Source organism: Fusarium redolens (genome assembly GCF_020744475.1).
Source record: "Fusarium redolens strain MPI-CAGE-AT-0023 chromosome Unknown BKA55scaffold_1, whole genome shotgun sequence".
Classification (NCBI taxonomy): Eukaryota; Fungi; Ascomycota; class Sordariomycetes; order Hypocreales; family Nectriaceae; genus Fusarium; species Fusarium redolens.
The window spans coordinates 3,477,361-3,495,427 of NW_025763664.1; the positions used below are offsets into that span (position 1 = coordinate 3,477,361).

The 18,067-nt window shown below is 49.9% G+C and overlaps 7 protein-coding genes across 7 annotated transcripts; 5 read left to right on the forward strand and 2 right to left on the reverse strand.

Moving 5' to 3' along the window:
• The first annotated feature begins 41 nt into the window (after positions 1-41).
• Positions 42-1,622, forward strand: BKA55DRAFT_550575 (uncharacterized protein). The gene is made up of 2 exons (XM_046191280.1): positions 42-702; positions 759-1,622. Exons 1-2 carry the CDS (start codon positions 151-153, stop codon positions 1,368-1,370), a joined length of 1,164 nt encoding a protein of 387 aa, XP_046056862.1. The 5' UTR covers positions 42-150; the 3' UTR covers positions 1,371-1,622.
• A 2,122-nt stretch (positions 1,623-3,744) lies between these two features.
• BKA55DRAFT_550579 (uncharacterized protein) lies at positions 3,745-5,719 on the forward strand. Its single transcript, XM_046191281.1, has 2 exons — positions 3,745-4,137; positions 4,192-5,719. Exons 1-2 carry the CDS (start codon positions 4,023-4,025, stop codon positions 5,319-5,321), a joined length of 1,245 nt encoding a protein of 414 aa, XP_046056863.1. The 5' UTR covers positions 3,745-4,022; the 3' UTR covers positions 5,322-5,719.
• Positions 5,720-7,494: 1,775 nt separating this feature from the next.
• BKA55DRAFT_631288 (cytochrome P450) lies at positions 7,495-9,768 on the forward strand. Its single transcript, XM_046196952.1, has 3 exons — positions 7,495-7,978; positions 8,098-8,295; positions 8,353-9,768. Exons 1-3 carry the CDS (start codon positions 7,730-7,732, stop codon positions 9,487-9,489), a joined length of 1,584 nt encoding a protein of 527 aa, XP_046056864.1. The 5' UTR covers positions 7,495-7,729; the 3' UTR covers positions 9,490-9,768.
• Positions 9,769-9,774: 6 nt separating this feature from the next.
• BKA55DRAFT_550581 (uncharacterized protein) lies at positions 9,775-11,272 on the forward strand. Its single transcript, XM_046191282.1, has one exon. The coding sequence runs from the start codon at positions 10,053-10,055 to the stop codon at positions 10,992-10,994; it is 942 nt and encodes a 313-aa protein (XP_046056865.1). The 5' UTR covers positions 9,775-10,052; the 3' UTR covers positions 10,995-11,272.
• Positions 11,273-11,625: 353 nt separating this feature from the next.
• Positions 11,626-12,666, forward strand: BKA55DRAFT_532711 (uncharacterized protein; the record flags this gene model as incomplete). Its single annotated transcript, XM_046189373.1, has 2 exons — positions 11,626-12,274; positions 12,326-12,666. The coding sequence occupies 2 exons, from the start codon at positions 11,626-11,628 to the stop codon at positions 12,664-12,666; spliced, it is 990 nt and encodes a 329-aa protein (XP_046056866.1).
• A 273-nt stretch (positions 12,667-12,939) lies between these two features.
• Positions 12,940-14,430, reverse strand: BKA55DRAFT_588621 (TAFII55 protein conserved region-domain-containing protein; the record flags this gene model as incomplete). Its single annotated transcript, XM_046194823.1, has 1 exon — positions 12,940-14,430. The coding sequence occupies one exon, from the start codon at positions 14,428-14,430 to the stop codon at positions 12,940-12,942; it is 1,491 nt and encodes a 496-aa protein (XP_046056867.1).
• A 504-nt stretch (positions 14,431-14,934) lies between these two features.
• On the reverse strand, positions 14,935-17,115 carry BKA55DRAFT_33371 (uncharacterized protein). The gene has a single exon (XM_046185724.1). The coding sequence runs from the start codon at positions 16,857-16,859 to the stop codon at positions 15,021-15,023; it is 1,839 nt and encodes a 612-aa protein (XP_046056868.1). The 5' UTR covers positions 16,860-17,115; the 3' UTR covers positions 14,935-15,020.
• Positions 17,116-18,067: the final 952 nt, after the last annotated feature.

Below are 18,067 nucleotides of genomic sequence, written 5' to 3' on the forward strand. Positions count from 1 at the left end.
AAAAAAAAGACAAGGCCAACCACCAGCTTAAAAGTCTGCTTTCTGCATCCGCCCTCTTCCCATTTTTCTTCCTGTTTATTCTCCCCGACTAGACATTTACCCTTTCCCTACCACCTCTTTACCCCCCCTCTACCTTAATACATAATCACAATGGCTAAGACAAAGACAAAGGAGAGCAAGCCCAAGGTCGCTGAGCCTCTCAGCACCGTCAAGGCTGGAGGCATCACCAAGCCTTCCAAATCCTCCAAGTCCAAGTCCAAGGAGCTTGCTAAGGCTGCCGCCAAGAAGGTCACCAAGGAGAAAGACGCCAAGAAGAGCAAGAAGAAGGCCGAGCCCGAGTCTTCTTCCGAATCTGAGTCTGAGAGCGAGTCTGAGGCTTCCGACTCCGATTCCGACTCTTCTTCCTCTGAGGAGGAGAAGAAGGTTACTAAGAAGCCTGCCACCAAGGCTAAGGCCAAGGCCGCTGAGTCTTCTTCTGAGTCCGAGTCCGGTTCTGATTCCGACTCCGATAGCGAGTCTGAAGAGGAGAAGCCCAAGGCCAAGGCTACCAAGGTCAACGGCACTGCTAAGGCTGCCGCTCCCGCTAAGAAGGCTGAGTCTTCCGACTCTTCCGAGTCCGAGTCCGGCTCCGGCTCTGACTCCGACTCTGACTCCGATGATGAGAGCGAGGAGGAGAAGCCTGCTGCTAAGGCTGCTGAGAAGGTTCGTACGCCCAAACTCTATCTACCGAAGCTACTTGTTACTAACCACGCATATAGAAGGCCGATTCTTCTGACGACTCCGACTCTGACGATTCCGAGGATGACTCCAATGACAGTGACAGCAGCGACTCTGATGAGGAGGCTGGCGCCAAGGTTGAGAAGACCGAGGAGGCTCCCTCCAAGAAGCGCAAGGCTGAGGATGATGGTGATGCCGATGCAAAGAAGACCAAGACCGACGAGCCCACTACTCTCTTCGCCGGCAGCCTGAGCTGGTCCATTGACGACAACGCCCTTTACGAGGCTTTCAAGCATATTGAGGGTCTTGCCAACGCCCGTGTCATGACTGAGAAGGGTACTGGTCGCAGCCGTGGCTTCGGTTATGTCGACTTCAACGATGCTGCCTCTTGCACCAAGGCCTACGAGACCATGCAGGGTGTTGAGCTTGAGGGCCGTGCCATCAACCTCGACTACGCCAACGCTCGTCCCGCTGATGCCAACCCCCAGTCTCGCGCTGCCGATCGTGCCCAGCGTCATGGTGACACTGTCAGCCCCGAGAGCGATACCCTCTTCGTCGGTAACCTTCCTTTCGATGTCGACCAGGACATCGTCCGAGAGTTCTTCAGCGACGTCGCTGAAGTTGCCAGCGTTCGCCTCCCTACCGATCCGTAAGTAGCAATGTCCACTTTGCCTCCGTGCTCCAGTTACTAACTCTCAACAGTGATAGCGGTAACCTCAAGGGTTTCGGTTATGTCAGCTTCAACTCGGTTGAGGATGCCAAGCAGGTCTTCGAGGCCAAGAATGGTGCCCCTATCGGCAACGGACGTATGTCCCGCAGCGTTCGCCTGGACTATGCTAGCAGCAGGCCTCAACAGGGCGGCGGCGGCGGCGGCTTTGGTGGTGGTCGTGGAGGTGGTCGCGGTGGCGGCCGTGGTGGCTTCGGCGGCCGTGGAGGTGGTCGCGGTGGTGGTGGTGGTCGTGGCCGTGGTGGTGGTCGCGGTGGTAGCTTCGGCACTGGTGCTAACCGCACTCCTACCACTTTCTCTGGCTCCAAGATTTCTTTCGATTAAACGTGGGTTGATGCACAACAGTTCCGAACTGAGGGCTTCTGGCGGGTTTACCAATAAGTGGGCTTTTGTGGGCTGTCGATTCAACACAAGACAAAACTCCATGGAGTAGTGGGCTTTGAGAATACGCATCACACGCGTAAAGCAGTTATAGACCTGGGGGCTATTACACTTGAGGGACCGTGGGCTCGTGGCATCTTCATAAAGCACCTTTCTGGTGCCTCTGGCTTTTTGATCAAGTCTGTCTACAAGGCAGACACCACGTGGGCTTCTGAGGGATTTGTTGACGACTCTTTGGGAAGAGGCTCCTTCTGTCTTCCAGACATTGCGGAGTGGACCAAGTCGGTTCTCGCGAATACTCTTGAGGGTCCTGGGGGCTTTTCGAAACGATACGACGATGCCTATGGCTAACCTCGGATCCAGTTGACGACGATCTCCTGCCTTTGATGACTAGACCATTCTGATTTCTTATACCATGTACACTGTTTCATCGTTTGATGTTGGTGAGTATACCACTGCCGTTATTCTTTCGATTTATGTAGCAACGGGATTAGTCCACATCTCGATTATAGGGGCGCAATAAAAGTTCGATCATGTTTCTTTCAATGACGTCACAAGGGTCCTCATGAGTGAATGTATCGAAAGTGAATGCATAGTGTTAGTGAGTCTTTTGCGGTGGGATGATATTATTGTCGAGATCATCTGTTCTTCACATATGATACTGCAGATAAAACGCTTGGATTATGGGTATGAACTCATCTTGGGCCAGGTAGTTATAGCACAAGGATGGAAAGTTCATTCATAACAAACTGTTGCAGAATTAGGAGGTAGCTGTAGCCTATCAAAATGTGCAGTTGGGGGATCTATATGCACAGCGTGTGATGGCTGTGTCATCTAAACCGTGAATCAAACAGGGATGGTGGGGACGGAATGACCAGTCTCGAGAGATACTACTTACACGTGAGCAAGTTAACACTATGGCCGTACACTGATAATCGTGGTACATTTGTTGGGAAGAACGAAGAGAATATCAAGGAGGTCAGTCATGAGAGTCAGCTGCTAGGTATGGTTGTGGGAGGTGTCGAGCTACAGTAACTAGTTGATAGACGAGATGTGTTTTGGTCTTGAGTTCCAATATTGTTCGAAGTCTACAGATGACGCAAACCAACAAAGTATTGTGACAGTTGACCAAGGCGTTCCTGATAAGTTCTGTTTTTACTGGGCTGTAGTGCCGTGCTGTATTGAGGCGCTGGCTACGCTGGGTAATGATCGTTGCGCCATAACTATCAAGGCCCACGGAGATTAAATGGTTCAGGGTATTATTCCATGATTTTGTTTCACGTATAGTGCAGATCCATGAAAGTCGACAGATCTATGAGCCCAGAGCTTGATAAAGGGTCTTTGTTTGATCCACGTCGACAAAGTACTTTGTAGATAGTATGAGACATCGAAAGACTTCCTTACATATTGAAACATGTCCAAGCTGCACAAAGTAAACAGTACGTTTCGCAATATGAGCTGGAGGATAACGTCAGCAGCCTCAGCCAGCCCCTTTTCCTCTTCTAACTACCTGTAATTCTTTTTACGGTGCTGATATTTCTTTTGGGAGGTCGGCTGCGAGCTTATTTAGGTGGTCTAAACCCCGCCTTGTACTCATGACCGTAGTGTTCGTGCTGCGTGCTCAGTCGCAGAGGCGGGGGCTGATGTACCAATACTTGTAGAAAGCTGCTTCACCGCTCTCGAGGCCACCAATATACAGTGTGCGACAAGATGAGCGTCATCGTTACAGCATCAGTGCAGTTACACCAAATGGGCAACCTAGGCAACATGTCCGGCATTAAGAATGTGATGCTTCATAGATGTGAGCCATGCGCCCGCACTGTCTCCCCACTCACGCGACAAGTACCGCTACTTAGTCGTTATCACTGGGCAGCGAGACGTGCTCTCGTGCCTGTAACAAAGAAGCAATCGTCCACCCTTCTTTACCAACGGTTTCCCCCAGCCCCGACTTCGCTGGCCAAGAATTCACCACTCTATCCTTTTTATACCCTCACTTTGTACACGATCTGTCTTTCTTCTGCTTCGCCATCTTTCGACTTTTTGGTAGCCTCCTGAATAACATCACCCCATAGCTCAGAGATAAGCGAAGTTGCACTGTTGACTAGCATACTGAGCCCGTGCCTTCTTGTACTCCGCCTCGGAACTTGAATACCGTGTGTCCCAACAACTCGACTTTCGACAAACTTCGATCTTATCTATGCGAAAAGGAGAAAGAATGGACGGAGAAGGAAATCAGAGTTGGCAAGGAAATAGGGTGTCTCCAAATGGAGCGAGATCGAGTCCTGGACTTCCCCAACAGAGACGTCACGATGGTAAGTCTCACAACGTAGGTCAACCTGCTGAAACTTGTCTGTTAACAATCCTAGAATCTTGGGTAGAAGTAGCATCGCAGCCCTCATCTTCTTCTCTGTCCAGTATCGGCGATGAGATTGTTACTACCGGCCTACGCGTCGGAAATCCATATGTGCGCCGACGACGCTTACAGCAATCGGCACGATCACTCCCTCAACAGCAGACTGCTATTCATAATGTGAACGCCGCCGATTTGAGCAGCCAGGAGGAATACGACGAGAGCGATAGCGAAGATGATCGCCTGCTTACCAGCTCGACCGAGAACGCTCAGCGGTCCGAGAAGGAGATGGATATGGATTCAGAGGCCGAGTCAGATGGTGATAACGTCACCGCGCTCGGACGTGTCTCCGATCAACCTACCGAACCTGTCTTTCGACCTCAGCCAAACGCCTTCACTCACCCATCCACGCAAAGAAGAGACTCTGCTCCAGCTATCCCAAGTGCTCCTCCTCCTCCTCATCCTCATAATGGTCTTACACGGCCATCCTTCTCCCAGCGATCGCAGACACGGCCCCACCGTGCGGGTCCAAGCTTTATGTCCCCCGCTGTCCGCGAAGAGAACGATGCTGCCCTTCGTGCGTCCCTCACTACTCTTCTTTCTTGCGCGCATGCTGCTAGAGGTCTGCCCAAGTCAAAGGAGGAGGCAGAGGCCCAGAGGATTTCCAACGCAGGTGTAGGTCCTAGCAGTCAACCCATGGAACTCCGGTTCGTACCAGAGTCGGAGCTGTCAACGGAGCCGCCGAGACGAGCCCAACGACCCGCGGGCCCATCTCCACCCCGCAAACGCGGCTCTCCCGCAAGGTCTCCTTCACGAACCTCTGAAAGAGGCAAGCACGGCTCCGGATCGCCAACGGCCCCGCGGGCTACTAAGAAAAAGAAGGTAGCCCAGATCGAAGAGCCAGCAAGCATCTCGCCAACCCTTCTCACATGGGTTGTCAGCGCCGGGGTTGTCGTGCTTGTATCTGTGGTGGGGTTTGGTGCTGGTTATGTTATCGGTCGTGAGGTTGGCAAGCAAGAGGCGCTGGCTGCCAGCGTTGGCAGCGTCAACGAAACAACATCCTGCGGCCAGGAAGTAATCCGATCTTCGGGCAGTGGACTTCGCAAACTTCGATGGGGTGCTGTCGGAAAGAGCATCGTCGCTTAGAAAACATGATTCTCGAAATGTCTGGCGCTTCGATGGTGAGTGCAGACGATATCTCTCACGAGGTTTGGGGCAGATTTGTAGAGAGTTGGGGTTTGTAAGACGACTTTGACGGTTATGGTTATGACACAAGCAAAGCAGCGGTCCTAACATGATGTTCGCGTTTATCTTACCTGACGGCTCACTATGTATAGGCTGATTTCGAGCATTGATGCAATTTGCATGCATTCATGGGGATACATGGAGAATTTGGCATGACTTTACTCATTCACATATTTTATTGCCTGGCGAGTCTGTGTTTGCTCTTGGTAGATACTCTGATTACAGGCGTCGATAATATTCCCCTCATGATTTTCACGATTCATAGTTTAGGGCACAGGAATAAAAAATATATTCATACATCCTTTTTTGAGTTGTAATCACCCGGATTTCCAGGGAAGACTTGTGGTTTTATACGGCACAGTGTTACTATCCAACATATACGACCAGAATACGTCGGTCAACCCCATTGTCTTGGTCGCGTGAGCAGTTTCGAATATTTCACGATAATAGAAACGTGGACGGCCGCCTTTTGGACCTCCTACAAAGATGAGGACAGGCACTGTAACAGGCTAGGTTGACGTCAAGGAACAACAAAACCTAGCAAGCAGATAATTCACTATTGTGCGGACAACATCCTGGCATGGCAGTCATCTCAGACACTTCCGGGACGTGGTTTCACAACTGGCACTGGGGCATAACGTGCAGTCTGTAAAGCCATCAACAGAGAAAGATTGCAGAAAAGTCTCAAACCCGGTGCCTAGTCACAGATGCCGACCCTTCTCACAGTCCTCCCCCGGACCATCACGTCAGTTCGGCGCCGGCCGGGACGGATAGGCCCCGGTGACGGGGCTATTCTTGACCGTTCCGTCTCACGAATACGGAAGTGAGTCGGGCGACGTTTTACTTCTTCATACAAGATGAGCCCCGCGAGCGTCAGCCCATATTAAGCGGGGCTTTACAGGCGAGATGGTTTCTATGATCGGAGTGATCCGGGGCTGGGAACAAACATGATATGTTTTCCATTGTTTATTGTGGCGGCTTCAGGGGTAGCTTCAGGCTATTTTGTAGCATTTCCGGCGGTATCGTAGCCTCGAAATTTCTCGAGCAACCATTTACAGTCGTAACAGCTCCAATAGAAGCGGCCCTTGATATTTGAGCAACTTGTTCAAATCAATGCCCATCTAGACTTCCAATTGAGGTCCCAGAACACCAAAGAGTTTTGTGAGTTCTCCTAAATCTGCATTGTGTTCTCTTATTACAAGGACTCCATCAGCCATTAGGTAGCAGATCAACATGTGAATACTGATCCTACCCTTGATCCGTATTTTCTCATCCTGGACACGTCAAAAGCCATTGACCAATAACCAATATGGTCTTATTCATCGAGGACCCTGAAAATGATTCGAGAATCGTCACATTAAATAGCCGGGTAGTTCACGGCTCATGAAGAGTCGGGTTCTTATTCGGACCATAGCGATGAAGCCAATCAGAAACTCTGTGAACCAACTCATCAGACCATTTTAAGAGTTCAGTCGTTCAGTGCAAGGGGTAGAGAAAGAAGGGCCGTGAAGTGATCGGTGGATCATTGACACGAGGGAGAAAATAACATTTTTTCATCGAAACCTCACATGACTGCTGACCGTTGTATGTAAGCTTGATGAATTGTCGATCTGAGAAGTAGGATAAAAATACGGGTTGGGGGTTGAACTTACCTAACCTCTGGCCAAAATTCCATTAAACTTGGCACAACCAGTGTACAGAATGTAGGTACATAAGCAATTAATGCGATCAAATAAATAATTCTATTGGCGGGCAGATAAGAATGCGAAAAAGGAGGGATGGAGGGGCTCAAGATCTGGCACCACAAAGTAGATGCGAATACGAATCCGCAACTCTGAGCCAATCATATCACACCCTTTCGCGACGGGACGGCATGATGCCCCATTATTTCCAGGAACCGTCCATAGGCCCCATCGGGTTCCGTTTTACAGGGCAGCAGGAGTGCTGTAAACTGTGAACCGCACAGGGGGGAGGCAATTCTAGGGGCTTAATCTGGACAGAGCGCAGGCGGTGTGCCGTGCTGTTGGCTGTTTTTGCTCGGCAGGTGTGTGGGGTCCCTTCTACCAGACTAAGACACCCCAGTCCGAAAAAAGACGTCGGGGTCTGTCGCAATTACATATCAGTTAATCTCCTTCGCCATCGTTCTCTTTTATTTTCCTGTCAGTCTCTACTTTCGATAGACTCGCCATTGGGATTTCTTATGCTTCCTGGCGCCAAGGACGACACTTTCTTCTTTTTTACTACTTTACAGTAATTCCATCCTTCGAAACGGAACGAAACCCCTAATCTCCTCCCTACAACACCCAACCATGGGTCTCCTCCAAGAACTTGCGAGCCACCCGCTCGCACAACAATTCCAGGAGCTTCCCCTGGGCCAGCAGATTGGAATTGGCTTCGGAGCGTTCGTCGTTCTCTCTGTTGTTATCAATGTACTCAACCAGCTGCTCTTCAAGAACCGCAATGAACCCCCTCTGGTCTTCCACTGGTTCCCCTTCATTGGAAGCACTATCACATACGGAATGGACCCCCCCAAGTTCTTCAAGGAGAACCGCGCCAAGGTACGTTTAATTAGCCCAAAATCCAGGATTGGAGGCGAATCCTGGCCACACATGGCGCCAGGAGCCCAAGGCTCTTATGCTAGAAATAAAAGCGTGACAAAAAGCTGACTTTGCGCTAGCATGGCGATGTCTTCACCTTTGTCCTCCTTGGAAAGAAAACCACCGTCGCTGTTGGCCCCACTGGAAACGACTTCATTCTCAACGGAAAGCTCAAGGATGTCTCTGCCGAGGAGATTTATACTGTTCTCACTACTCCTGTCTTTGGCAAGGATGTCGTCTACGACTGCCCTAATGCCAAACTCATGGAACAGAAGAAGGTCAGAAACGAAAGTCAGATCCTTACGTAGCAAACATGCTGATAGAAGTGCCTTTAGTTCATGAAGATCGCCCTTACCACCGAGGCCTTCCGATCCTACGTCCCTATCATCTCCGCCGAGGTTCGCGATTACTTTAAGAAGAGCCCTGATTTTAAGGGCAAGTCCGGTATTGTCGACATCCCTAAGAAGATGGCCGAGATCACTATCTTCACTGCTTCGCATGCCCTTCAGGGCAGCGTCATTCGCAACAAGTTTGACGAGTCTCTGGCCGCTCTCTACCACGATCTTGATATGGGTTTCACCCCCATCAACTTCATGCTTCACTGGGCTCCTCTCCCCTGGAACCGCAAGCGTGACCACGCCCAGCGCACTGTTGCCAAAATCTATATGGACACCATTAAGGAGCGCCGAGCTAAGGACAACGATGACACTGAGCACGATATGATGAAGCATCTCATGAACTCTACTTACAAGAACGGCACCCCTGTCCCTGACCATGAAGTCGCCCACATGATGATTGCTCTTCTCATGGCCGGCCAGCACTCTTCTTCTTCTACCAGCTCTTGGATCATGCTCCGTCTCGCTCAGTACCCTCACATCATGGAGGAGCTGTACCAGGAGCAGGTCAGAGAACTCGGTGCCGATCTGCCTCCCCTGACTTATGACAACCTTGCCAAGCTGCCTCTCAACCAGGCCATTATCAAGGAGACTCTCCGCCTTCACGCCCCTATCCACTCTATCATGCGCGCCGTCAAGTCTCCCATGCCGGTCCCTGGAACCAAGTACACCATCCCAACCTCGCACACTCTTCTCGCCGCCCCTGGCGTCAGCGCTACCGACTCAGCCTACTTCCCCAACCCCGATGAGTGGGATCCTCACCGATGGGAGACCGACTCTCCTAACTTCCCTAGAATGGCTACCCGTGGCGATGATGAAGAGAAGATCGACTATGGCTATGGTCTTGTCAGCAAGGGTTCCGCCTCTCCTTATCTGCCCTTCGGTGCTGGTCGTCACCGATGCATTGGCGAGCACTTTGCCAACGCCCAGCTTCAGACAATTGTTGCTGAGGTTGTGCGTGAGTTCAAGTTCCGCAACGTGGATGGCGGCAACACTCTGATCGACACCGATTACGCTTCGCTCTTCTCGCGACCTTTGGAGCCCGCCAACATTCACTGGGAGAGACGCCAGCAGTAGATTTGTGGCTCGAAAGCAATGATGAGACAACACGAAACAAGTTGTATATATGCGGCAAATGCAATGGGCATGCTGAGGAGTTGAGTGTTTAGTAATGGCTGGGCTGGGTTTTCCAAAAAGAAGTCAATTGTCATGCCATGCCAGCAAAGATCTGGCGATAGAATCTATAAGTTTTTAATAAGCAACGATCAAATTATGAATTAACTCAATTTTCTGCATGATTTCCCCTGACTGTAATGATCTGATGTCTAAGTGAGGCGATCTCAAGGGACATTCCTGCTATGGCGAGGTCAAGTTGGAAGTTGGCAATTGAACCCCACTAAGCTGAGCGCCATCAATGACGACTGTGCTGCATTCATACCAGTCTGAGAGGTAGCGTTGTTATTCTGTGATGAGACTGGCAAAACGTCTGTTACCAGCAATGACATCAGCTCTGTGTTTCCGGTCTTGAAATCATTTGACTACAAAGATTCGACGTGTTCACTTAGCAAGCAACCGTTTATCAATACCACTTACATCAGTACCCTTAACCAGGCCAGGGACCAGCACCTTATCCAGACATCATGAGCGAGTCATATGGCCCTCTTGTCCGCCTCTGGGGTATACATCCTGCTAAACTTCCAGCTGCAGGGGCACAACCCGAAGAGCTCAAGGTCCTTCTCTCCTCAATTATTCTCGAAGCCTTGCCTTTTATAAACTCCGTCCCTTCCGAGATCCCTTCCGTGGAGCCTGCTACTGAGCTCCGCTCCACAAGTGATCTCTGGAAACACAAGACAGTCAAGACATACGACGGATCCGCCGCTCCTGTCCATGTATTCGAGCGCACTGTTGATGCTGAGACTCTCGGGGTTGTCGCTCAGAAGAACCCTGGGCTTGGGATCCCGTCCGATAAAGCTCAGTCAGAGCTTTGGGCGCTTCGACGGAGCACTCACGAAGCAAAGAAAGAGAAGGGCACGGCAGATTGGGATGAGTTTGTGAGATGTTTCAAGGAGAAGCATGGCGAAGCGGAGAAGACCTTTACGCCAAGCGTGGTGAGCTTCAAGCGACTGCAGGAATGGGATTGCTCGGGCATTGAGATTCAGCTGAATGACGAAACTTGGGTTGACTGGACACTGCGTCATGAAGAGTCTGTCCATGACCTTCCCGGGCCGTTGTCAAAGCGTGTCTTTCCCGTTCTACAGGCCACAGCTGCTGTTCGTGGACGCAGGGAGTTCCTTGTCATTCAAATCGCCATCCGTGCCAGTGACGATGCAACAGACGTGGCTAAACACGATGGCCCAATTCGGGCGGCTTACACAAGCGTTGAGAGGGTTAGAGAATTAGGAGATGGAAGCTTGGAATGGGTGATGGGGACAGCATCGGATGCGAAAGGCTTGGTGCCTATGTGGGCACAGAAGCTAGGTCTTTCTGGGGCGATAGCTAAGGATGTCGGCATATTTATGGATTGGATTGGTAAGGAGAGATTGAAGGGGAAAGAGGCTGAAGTTATTGGTGACTTGGAGTAAAGGAGGCCATGGTGTGAAGGCCTTTGAACAATACAGATGTCGGCCTTTTACGAGTACATACGTTATTCTGGCAAAAAAACGAGCTATTTGATGCGTTGAGTTTGCATGCGCTCAAACCGTCCGAGTCAAGGTCTGATATATGTAGTGGTTTCGTTGCGCTATGAGGTACCATTTGCCAGAAGCATACCTCAACGTTGTAGAGCGCGATGCTCAGTAAATCTTATTACTTATAAGGCGAGGCGGAAGACGGTGTAGATCTCGAGCTGTATATATGAGACAGGGCTAACCTCTACTAACATATGTGTTAGTTGCAAGTCATCAAAGCTGCTCTTGCCTCCTGTTCCCTTCTCTAGCCCCTTCCTTCCTCCCCTCTTCGATACCAAATTGGGAGCTCATTCACTTGGGAGGAAGCACTCAACACCTCGCACCTTCCCGTACTTTAACTTAGGTAAGGTAGATAGGAAAGCGAAACAATGATTGGAATCTCATAGAGGCATTATGTCTTCTCCTTCTCCATACCTCCTACATCACCACCAATTTTGTCATGTTCTGATAAACAACGTTCATTCCACGATATCTGTCTTGCTTCCTTTGTCAAATAGAGAAATAAAACTTGCTTCAATACTTCAACATGAGCCAGAACCGCCACCGCTCAGTTCCTAAGGGAACCGGTGCACCTCTGTCGCCCCCTTCAAGTCAAAATTCGGCCAACTGGTCTCCAGCAATGACTGCATCGAAAACCATCCCCAATGTCGCGTATTCGCCCACCCAGACAACCCCAAACAACCCCAAAAGCGAAGAAAATCAACTTTTAAAACAGGCAGAGGCGCTTGCGAATATGCATTTTGAACTCAGCCTCCATACGGTCTTCTCCCTTGCAAGCCGACTTGAAAAAGAAGTCCAGCAGCTAGTTTTCCGCACCGCTGATGACCAGGAATTCAGGCGCCAGAATGAAGAAAGAATGACGAAGATGATGATTGAAGTCCAAGCAGTCAAGGCTCACATGGCTCGCATTGGACATAATCATGAGCCTGCCACACGAGCGGATATCGAGAGGTTACAGCAAGCTATGAGTGATACCACAATGGAGTGGAACACCCAGCTGGAGGACGCAAGGACCAAGATAGACGAGATTTCAGGTCGAATGAATAACGTTCCGCGGCATGTGGGTGTCAAGGGAAATGAGATACAGACAAGCCCATCTCTGGTGCCAGGAATAGAAACACGAGCAATGCGAAAGACAAAAACGGATATCAGCTCGAGTGTCCATAAGCAGCAGAGTAAGTCATTCCGATTCAAGACTATTTCTCAAGTACTAACGTATGACGAAGCCTCTCCTAGCTCGTCGACTCTAGAGTCACGCATCAACGATGCAATCAACTCCACCAAACGCTGGAACCGCGAACACAAGGCCACAAAGATGAGGGATAATCAGTTCATTATCAGCTACCTTAAGAAGCAAGGGCAACGAGACGCGGAACTCGCCAAGGTACTCCTTCAGGCGATTCGGAAGCGCGCATCAAAGGCAAAGACAAGAACTGGCAAGGCAAAGAAACTACCAGGCCTCGAGGAAACTTGCCGCAAAACATCGTGGCAAGATGTCATAGACTCAGCGACGGAAGTTCTGGTGGTCAACAAAACGCAGACCCTTCAATATCTGAAGCAAGCTTGAACCAAGAGTGGACATATTATATGGAATGTTGGTGTATTTTGATCGGAGCCTGGAGAGGATCACTGTCAAAGAGGACAAAAGATAGAAGACAGGTAATAAAGCATTACTAGCAGTTGGTTGAGGAATAGTCAATGTGGTATTTGGGGTCTGAGTCCCGAATCAAATCATCGCTTGCCCAACTTTTGGGCTACGCCTTAACGCCGTCTACCTGCCATGAATTCAGCTGCTTTCCCAGCAACTGATAGACACCATGCACCAATTTCTACACCCTCATCAATCATCTGTCTCGATACCGATGGACGAGTTCTTGAGTTCAATCTCTGCCTTGAGCTGCTTGATGGTCTGCTCAATGCGCGTCCGGAGGAGCTTGTTTGTATTACGAGCCAGTTCTTCTTGCTTGCTGGCAAGCTGGTTCTTCAGGTCGTTGATGAAAGACTTGACACCCTTTTCCTCGTCGCGCTGGGCTCGAGCATCCTCGTCCAGGTCTTCATCATCGTCGTCATCATCATCATCATCCGAAACTTCCTCGGACTCATCCGACTCAATGCTATCTTGCAGTGGCGCGGGGGTATTGACCTGTGTGGTTGTCATTGGCGTTGGAGCATCCATACCGGTAGCGGGAATTTCATCACCCATTTCCCCGAAAGCAGCCTCCAAATCGGCTGCAAGGTCATCGTCGCCATCTCCGAATACGTCTTGGCTCTGGAAGTAGTCCATACCATCATCATCATCCATATCACCTTCGGCATCCTCTTCTCCGCCTTCCTCCTCATCGTCTTTGCTCTCGTCGACCCATTCCCATCGCGTAGAGCCGGCTTTAGCATCCTCGGCGAGCAGGCGTTCGACTTCTGCTTCTTTATCTTCAATCTCCTTTCGACTGATAGTCTTGGCGAATCGTCGGTTCACACAATCGTGCATGGGCGGCGTTAGGCCGTGTGGCCATCTGAAGTGTTGGTCGATCATGCTTGGTAGAGGCGTTTGTCTCGCTTCAGCTTCGGTGGAAACTTTCTGGTAAACCAGAAGCATTTGGCAGATGTCTGCAGACTTGAGAAATGATTTGCGATCCCATGTCTTCATCGCTTCTGTAACTGTAGGCAGGTCCACCATGACAGCGGCAAACGGTTGACCCTTGACCGTCACGACCGCCCTTCGAGAATCCTCTTCAAAGAATTTGAGTTGAATGTCTGCTCCTCCCTGGCTCCGAGGAATGCCCATCTTGCCATTCTCCATGCACCAGCGCACATAGTCACAGTGCTCTCCCGGCAGCATTCTCAGGACAAACTGTTCCTCTATGGATGGATCCTTCTCCCGATCGCTCGCTTCTGAATCATAGCCATCTCCTGGCGGATGCACTGGTGCGCGTCCCTTCGGCTTCACCACGACCGTTGGAGTGAGTCCTGATTTCGTCTGCTTAAGTTTGATTTTTGTTGTTGGATGCGCCAAGCCTAGTTCATCATCCAGTTCATCGTGTGCGCGCTTCTTGCTCTCAACAAGTTTCTGAGTGGGCTTGGGTTGTCGCCCAGCTTTCGTCTTGACCGGGGGCTGTTCCGCAGGCGTTGAGGGTTGTGATTTTCCGATCTTGAGCTTCACTTTGCGACTACCTTCCGTTGGCGTTGGAGTCGGAGCAGCTGGGCCAGCCGGGGCCGAGGCTGAAGGAGTCACATTTGCATCAGCGACGAAAGAGGACGACCGGCTGACGTTAATCTTCAGACGAGGCTTTGCGAGTGGTTGACCATCTTTTGGTGTCGGTGTCGGTGTCGACATGTTGGAGACGGGGAGCTTGCAGAGCTAAGATATCCACGATGCTTAATTCAAGCGAGGAGAAACTGCGTCAAGTATGGGATTCGTTCCGTGTGACTCGGAGGCAGGGGAGAAGGAGGGTGCAAAGCCGCACTGACAAAAAGCGCTGCTTGGAAATGATGTGTCCTTTCGTTCACGTTGAGGTAGGTGTGCTGATAAGATTGAAACGGAATCCATAAAGGAATCGCGCTGCGCGCGCATCATGGACCGCATGGCCCACTTTTATCCGCTGGCAGTTGATAGGGCATTGTTTGAAATCATGATCGCCTCCAAATTATCTCCGTAGTGTACTTAGTCGCTGATATAAAACTTCATACTTATACTTCAGGATAAGGATAAAGCCTAACCACGTTGCAAACCATTGTTTGTAATGTATTTCCATTGAGTAAAAGAGGAAAGATTGGTATCTTATTCGCTATCCAGAATCAACGCCAACCAACACCATCCTATGTTCGTGACATCAAGTACGTCTTACAGTTGTCCTCATGTCCCTCTGTACTTATTTTCACACAAGAGAGAGAAAAATTGATAAAGAAGAAAAATATGTCTTTACGTCACCAGTCGATGCCTGCCCAGCCATAGGTTCCGTCAACGTTATGCCAGCCCCTGTTTTCCATGCCATCCTCCCAACCCATCATCACGGCCAGTAGCCGGCAACCTGAAGCACTCACGGTGCAAACTATCTTATCACTCGACTCAGAGAGGACGGCCAGATCCATCATATAGGCTCGGCCTACGAGGCTACGGAGTCGGAGTGTTTCTTCGGAAGGCGGTGCCATATGTCTGGCTTCTTCGTTCACACCATCGACATTTACTCCTGCGGGTGCTTCAGCAGCATTGTTCTTGCTGTCAACACCGAGATTCCAAAAAAGGGGAGCAAAGAAACCGCCCTCCCAGCCGAAAGTATTCTCGACAAAGTCATTTAGCGAATGCTGGTTGCCACTTGCGCGGGCAATCGCACCTTTCGAAGCCAAACGAATTCGATCTTGGGAAAGAATGGTATGAGAAAACTCAGGCTCCTCATGGACTGTGGGGTCGTCTGAAGCCAGGAGAGTGATATGTCGGCGTTGGGTGTTATCCTCCGTCCCTGTCATGTTGTAGTATTCGTCCACATAACGGATGACTTGTTTAAGGTAGACGTCGGCCGGGATATAGGTATCCCGATATTGGAACTCGAGTGGGTGCTGGTCACCATGGCGAACGTGAAGCCCAATGATAGGTATATGCGTCGTGAGGCTGTCCTCAGTGTTGGCTTTGGCTTGAAGTGCAGTCACACGCTCATCAACATAAGCCTGATCCTCATCACTCAAAATAAACAGATCTTCATATCCAATACGAGCCAGTTCGAAGAGATCCCGCAATCCATCCTCAGTTCCTGCAACTCGATGATTTTGGGCCAGCAATGCCGGGAATACCTCCTTAGCTGTCGCGGAGGAAACAACCAAGTGGCGGGCTTGGAAAGGACAAGGAACCATGTGGTGTCGAGGAGGGGGACGACAGTCAGGGACAGGAGGGGCTTCAAAAATCTCGGTCCAGGGTCCGTAGGCCCAACGTTTATCCACAATGAAGAACTCACGGTCGAGTTGCTTCGCTAGTCCGTAAAAGGTCCATAGCATCATGAGTGTATTCCCAAGGCCGGCATCTGAGGATTCCAAAACAAAAGTCATGGTGCTTTCACAGACCGGCTTATGCTTCAAGTGCTTTTTGTCCACCCCAACAAATTTGCCCTTATTTTTGGCACGAATGCCTTTGTAAGGCGTCAGAAGACCTGATCTTTCAGCATCGTACACATCGATATAGTATTCGTCTTTAGCATCGTAGTTGATGATGGCCTTTTCGGTGAGTGGGGCCTTGTGATGAATATCTCTTGCCCGGGAAGAAACCTCTCGACATTGGCTGCCCATCTCCGCATATTGGTCCATAGTCAAGGGGAAATCCCCGTTTGGTGGTATAAAGACGGTCCATTTCGAGCGACCCTTGTTGTCGTTGATAAGAATGGGCGTAGGGAAATCTGGAAAGGCATCCTGGCCAACCATCTCAAACTCCTCTTGCCCAAAATAAGGCCACACTGCTGCTGGAATGGCATCTGGATTCTGAAAAGCCAATGCTACAAGGTATGTGATCGAGAGCAAGATACCGAGAAGGAAAAGTCGTCGAAAGACTCGGCTTGGTCGAGCGACCAAGATCTGGCTCGAGGTCCTTTTTGGAGGTCGAGGTACCAGAGCTGGAAGTGCTGGAGAAGCGGGCGGTGAAAAGAATAGGTGGTTGAAATTGAAACGGGATGAAGTTGAAGAAATAGGTCCACGATCTTGGGCGTTGTAAGAGCTAGCTCGGCGCAAGTTGAGTGCTGGCGGCACCACCAGCATCTTTGATTGAGTTGGACCAGACATCATGGAATTGTATGAAAATGAACGAAAATAAACGTAGCGTAGGAGAATCAAGCAAGATGAGAAAAAAAGAATTCTCAATTGAGAACCCAAAACTGTTACGCTTGAACTGCGAATGTAACGACAAAGGGTCCGGTAGACGACAAACCAGGTCGAACTTGTCGGATTGACTTACAAAGGAAGGCCTATGACAGCTTTATTTGCTTTGCTTTGCCTGTTCGTGTAGCACAAGCAAAAATTGCCCGTATTCCTTTGGTAGTGATTGTAGATACTCTCGAACGGGACGATTTCCTTTCCTATAGACAAACAAGCCTCTCGGTGGAAGTTCTTCATCTGACTTTGGTAGTCCTATGGGGAAGCTAACCGTTCAAGTTATCCTTCCAGTTCCTCGGACAAGGCAGTGATATATCCGAAGATAAGTAGTAGAATCAAAATTCGAATGGGCGAGTGACCAAATGTTCAGAATATGACAAAAATAGAATGTAAGGTAAGGAACATGTAACGAATCGAACAAGAGCTCAAGTTGCGAGTGTAGACATCAAGCCTTCGACCTGCACTGCAAAGAAGAAGAAGAAGAAGAATATCCCCGTGGGGCACAAAGAAAGGGAAACAAGAATTCTAGAAATCAGACGTTGAGGATATGAAATCCTCCGGATCATGGACCTGAAAAGAAGACGAAGACTGGATGGGGCTCGGGCCACGACAGGGAGTACCCCGGATGGGAAGCAACTCCGAAGCAACACCTTCTGCTGGATACTTGAGCACGGATAAAACATCACATTAGGGAGGCACAATGTGCAAAAACATGGCTAAGGTACCTATGCTAAGTACCTGTTTCAACACCGGGAGCTTTACACTTTCCTTGAAGTCAAAAGGTAAGCAGAAAGATAAGGCATAATTTGATAGCCACGAACCTTAACATATTCCTTCAAATCCTATCACTTCCATACTCATTAAACTATATATAACAGGCCGTTCCTCAGAGGTCCAGATCGACCTCAGACTGTTGAAAGAGGAAGCATCGCAAGCTAAGCTTAGTCCGACAGTCGTGTCACATTACGTGGGGTTCCTCAAAGACAGCAAACGAAGGAGCGCCAGGGTTTGACGATGATTTACCTCAGACTGATTACGCAGGCAGGGGCACAATATGCTGTGCACAAAAGTGCTTTCCGCCATGTCATCATAACATCAACAGGAAACATATCGTGTTCCGG

Bases quoted from the DNA above. Each gene is read 5' to 3' on its own strand.
- BKA55DRAFT_550575 (XM_046191280.1), top strand. From the start codon at position 151: ATGGCTAAGACAAAGACAAAGGAGAGCAAGCCCAAGGTCGCTGAGCCT. The intron at 703-758 runs GTTCGTACGCCC...CCACGCATATAG, and splicing joins CTGCTAAGGCTGCTGAGAAG to AAGGCCGATTCTTCTGACGA.
- BKA55DRAFT_550579 (XM_046191281.1), top strand. From the start codon at position 4,023: ATGCGAAAAGGAGAAAGAATGGACGGAGAAGGAAATCAGAGTTGGCAA. The intron at 4,138-4,191 runs GTAAGTCTCACA...TAACAATCCTAG, and splicing joins CCAACAGAGACGTCACGATG to AATCTTGGGTAGAAGTAGCA.
- BKA55DRAFT_631288 (XM_046196952.1), top strand. From the start codon at position 7,730: ATGGGTCTCCTCCAAGAACTTGCGAGCCACCCGCTCGCACAACAATTC. The intron at 7,979-8,097 runs GTACGTTTAATT...ACTTTGCGCTAG, and splicing joins TCAAGGAGAACCGCGCCAAG to CATGGCGATGTCTTCACCTT. The intron at 8,296-8,352 runs GTCAGAAACGAA...AAGTGCCTTTAG, and splicing joins AACTCATGGAACAGAAGAAG to TTCATGAAGATCGCCCTTAC.
- BKA55DRAFT_550581 (XM_046191282.1), top strand. From the start codon at position 10,053: ATGAGCGAGTCATATGGCCCTCTTGTCCGCCTCTGGGGTATACATCCT.
- BKA55DRAFT_33371 (XM_046185724.1), bottom strand. From the start codon at position 16,859: ATGATGTCTGGTCCAACTCAATCAAAGATGCTGGTGGTGCCGCCAGCA.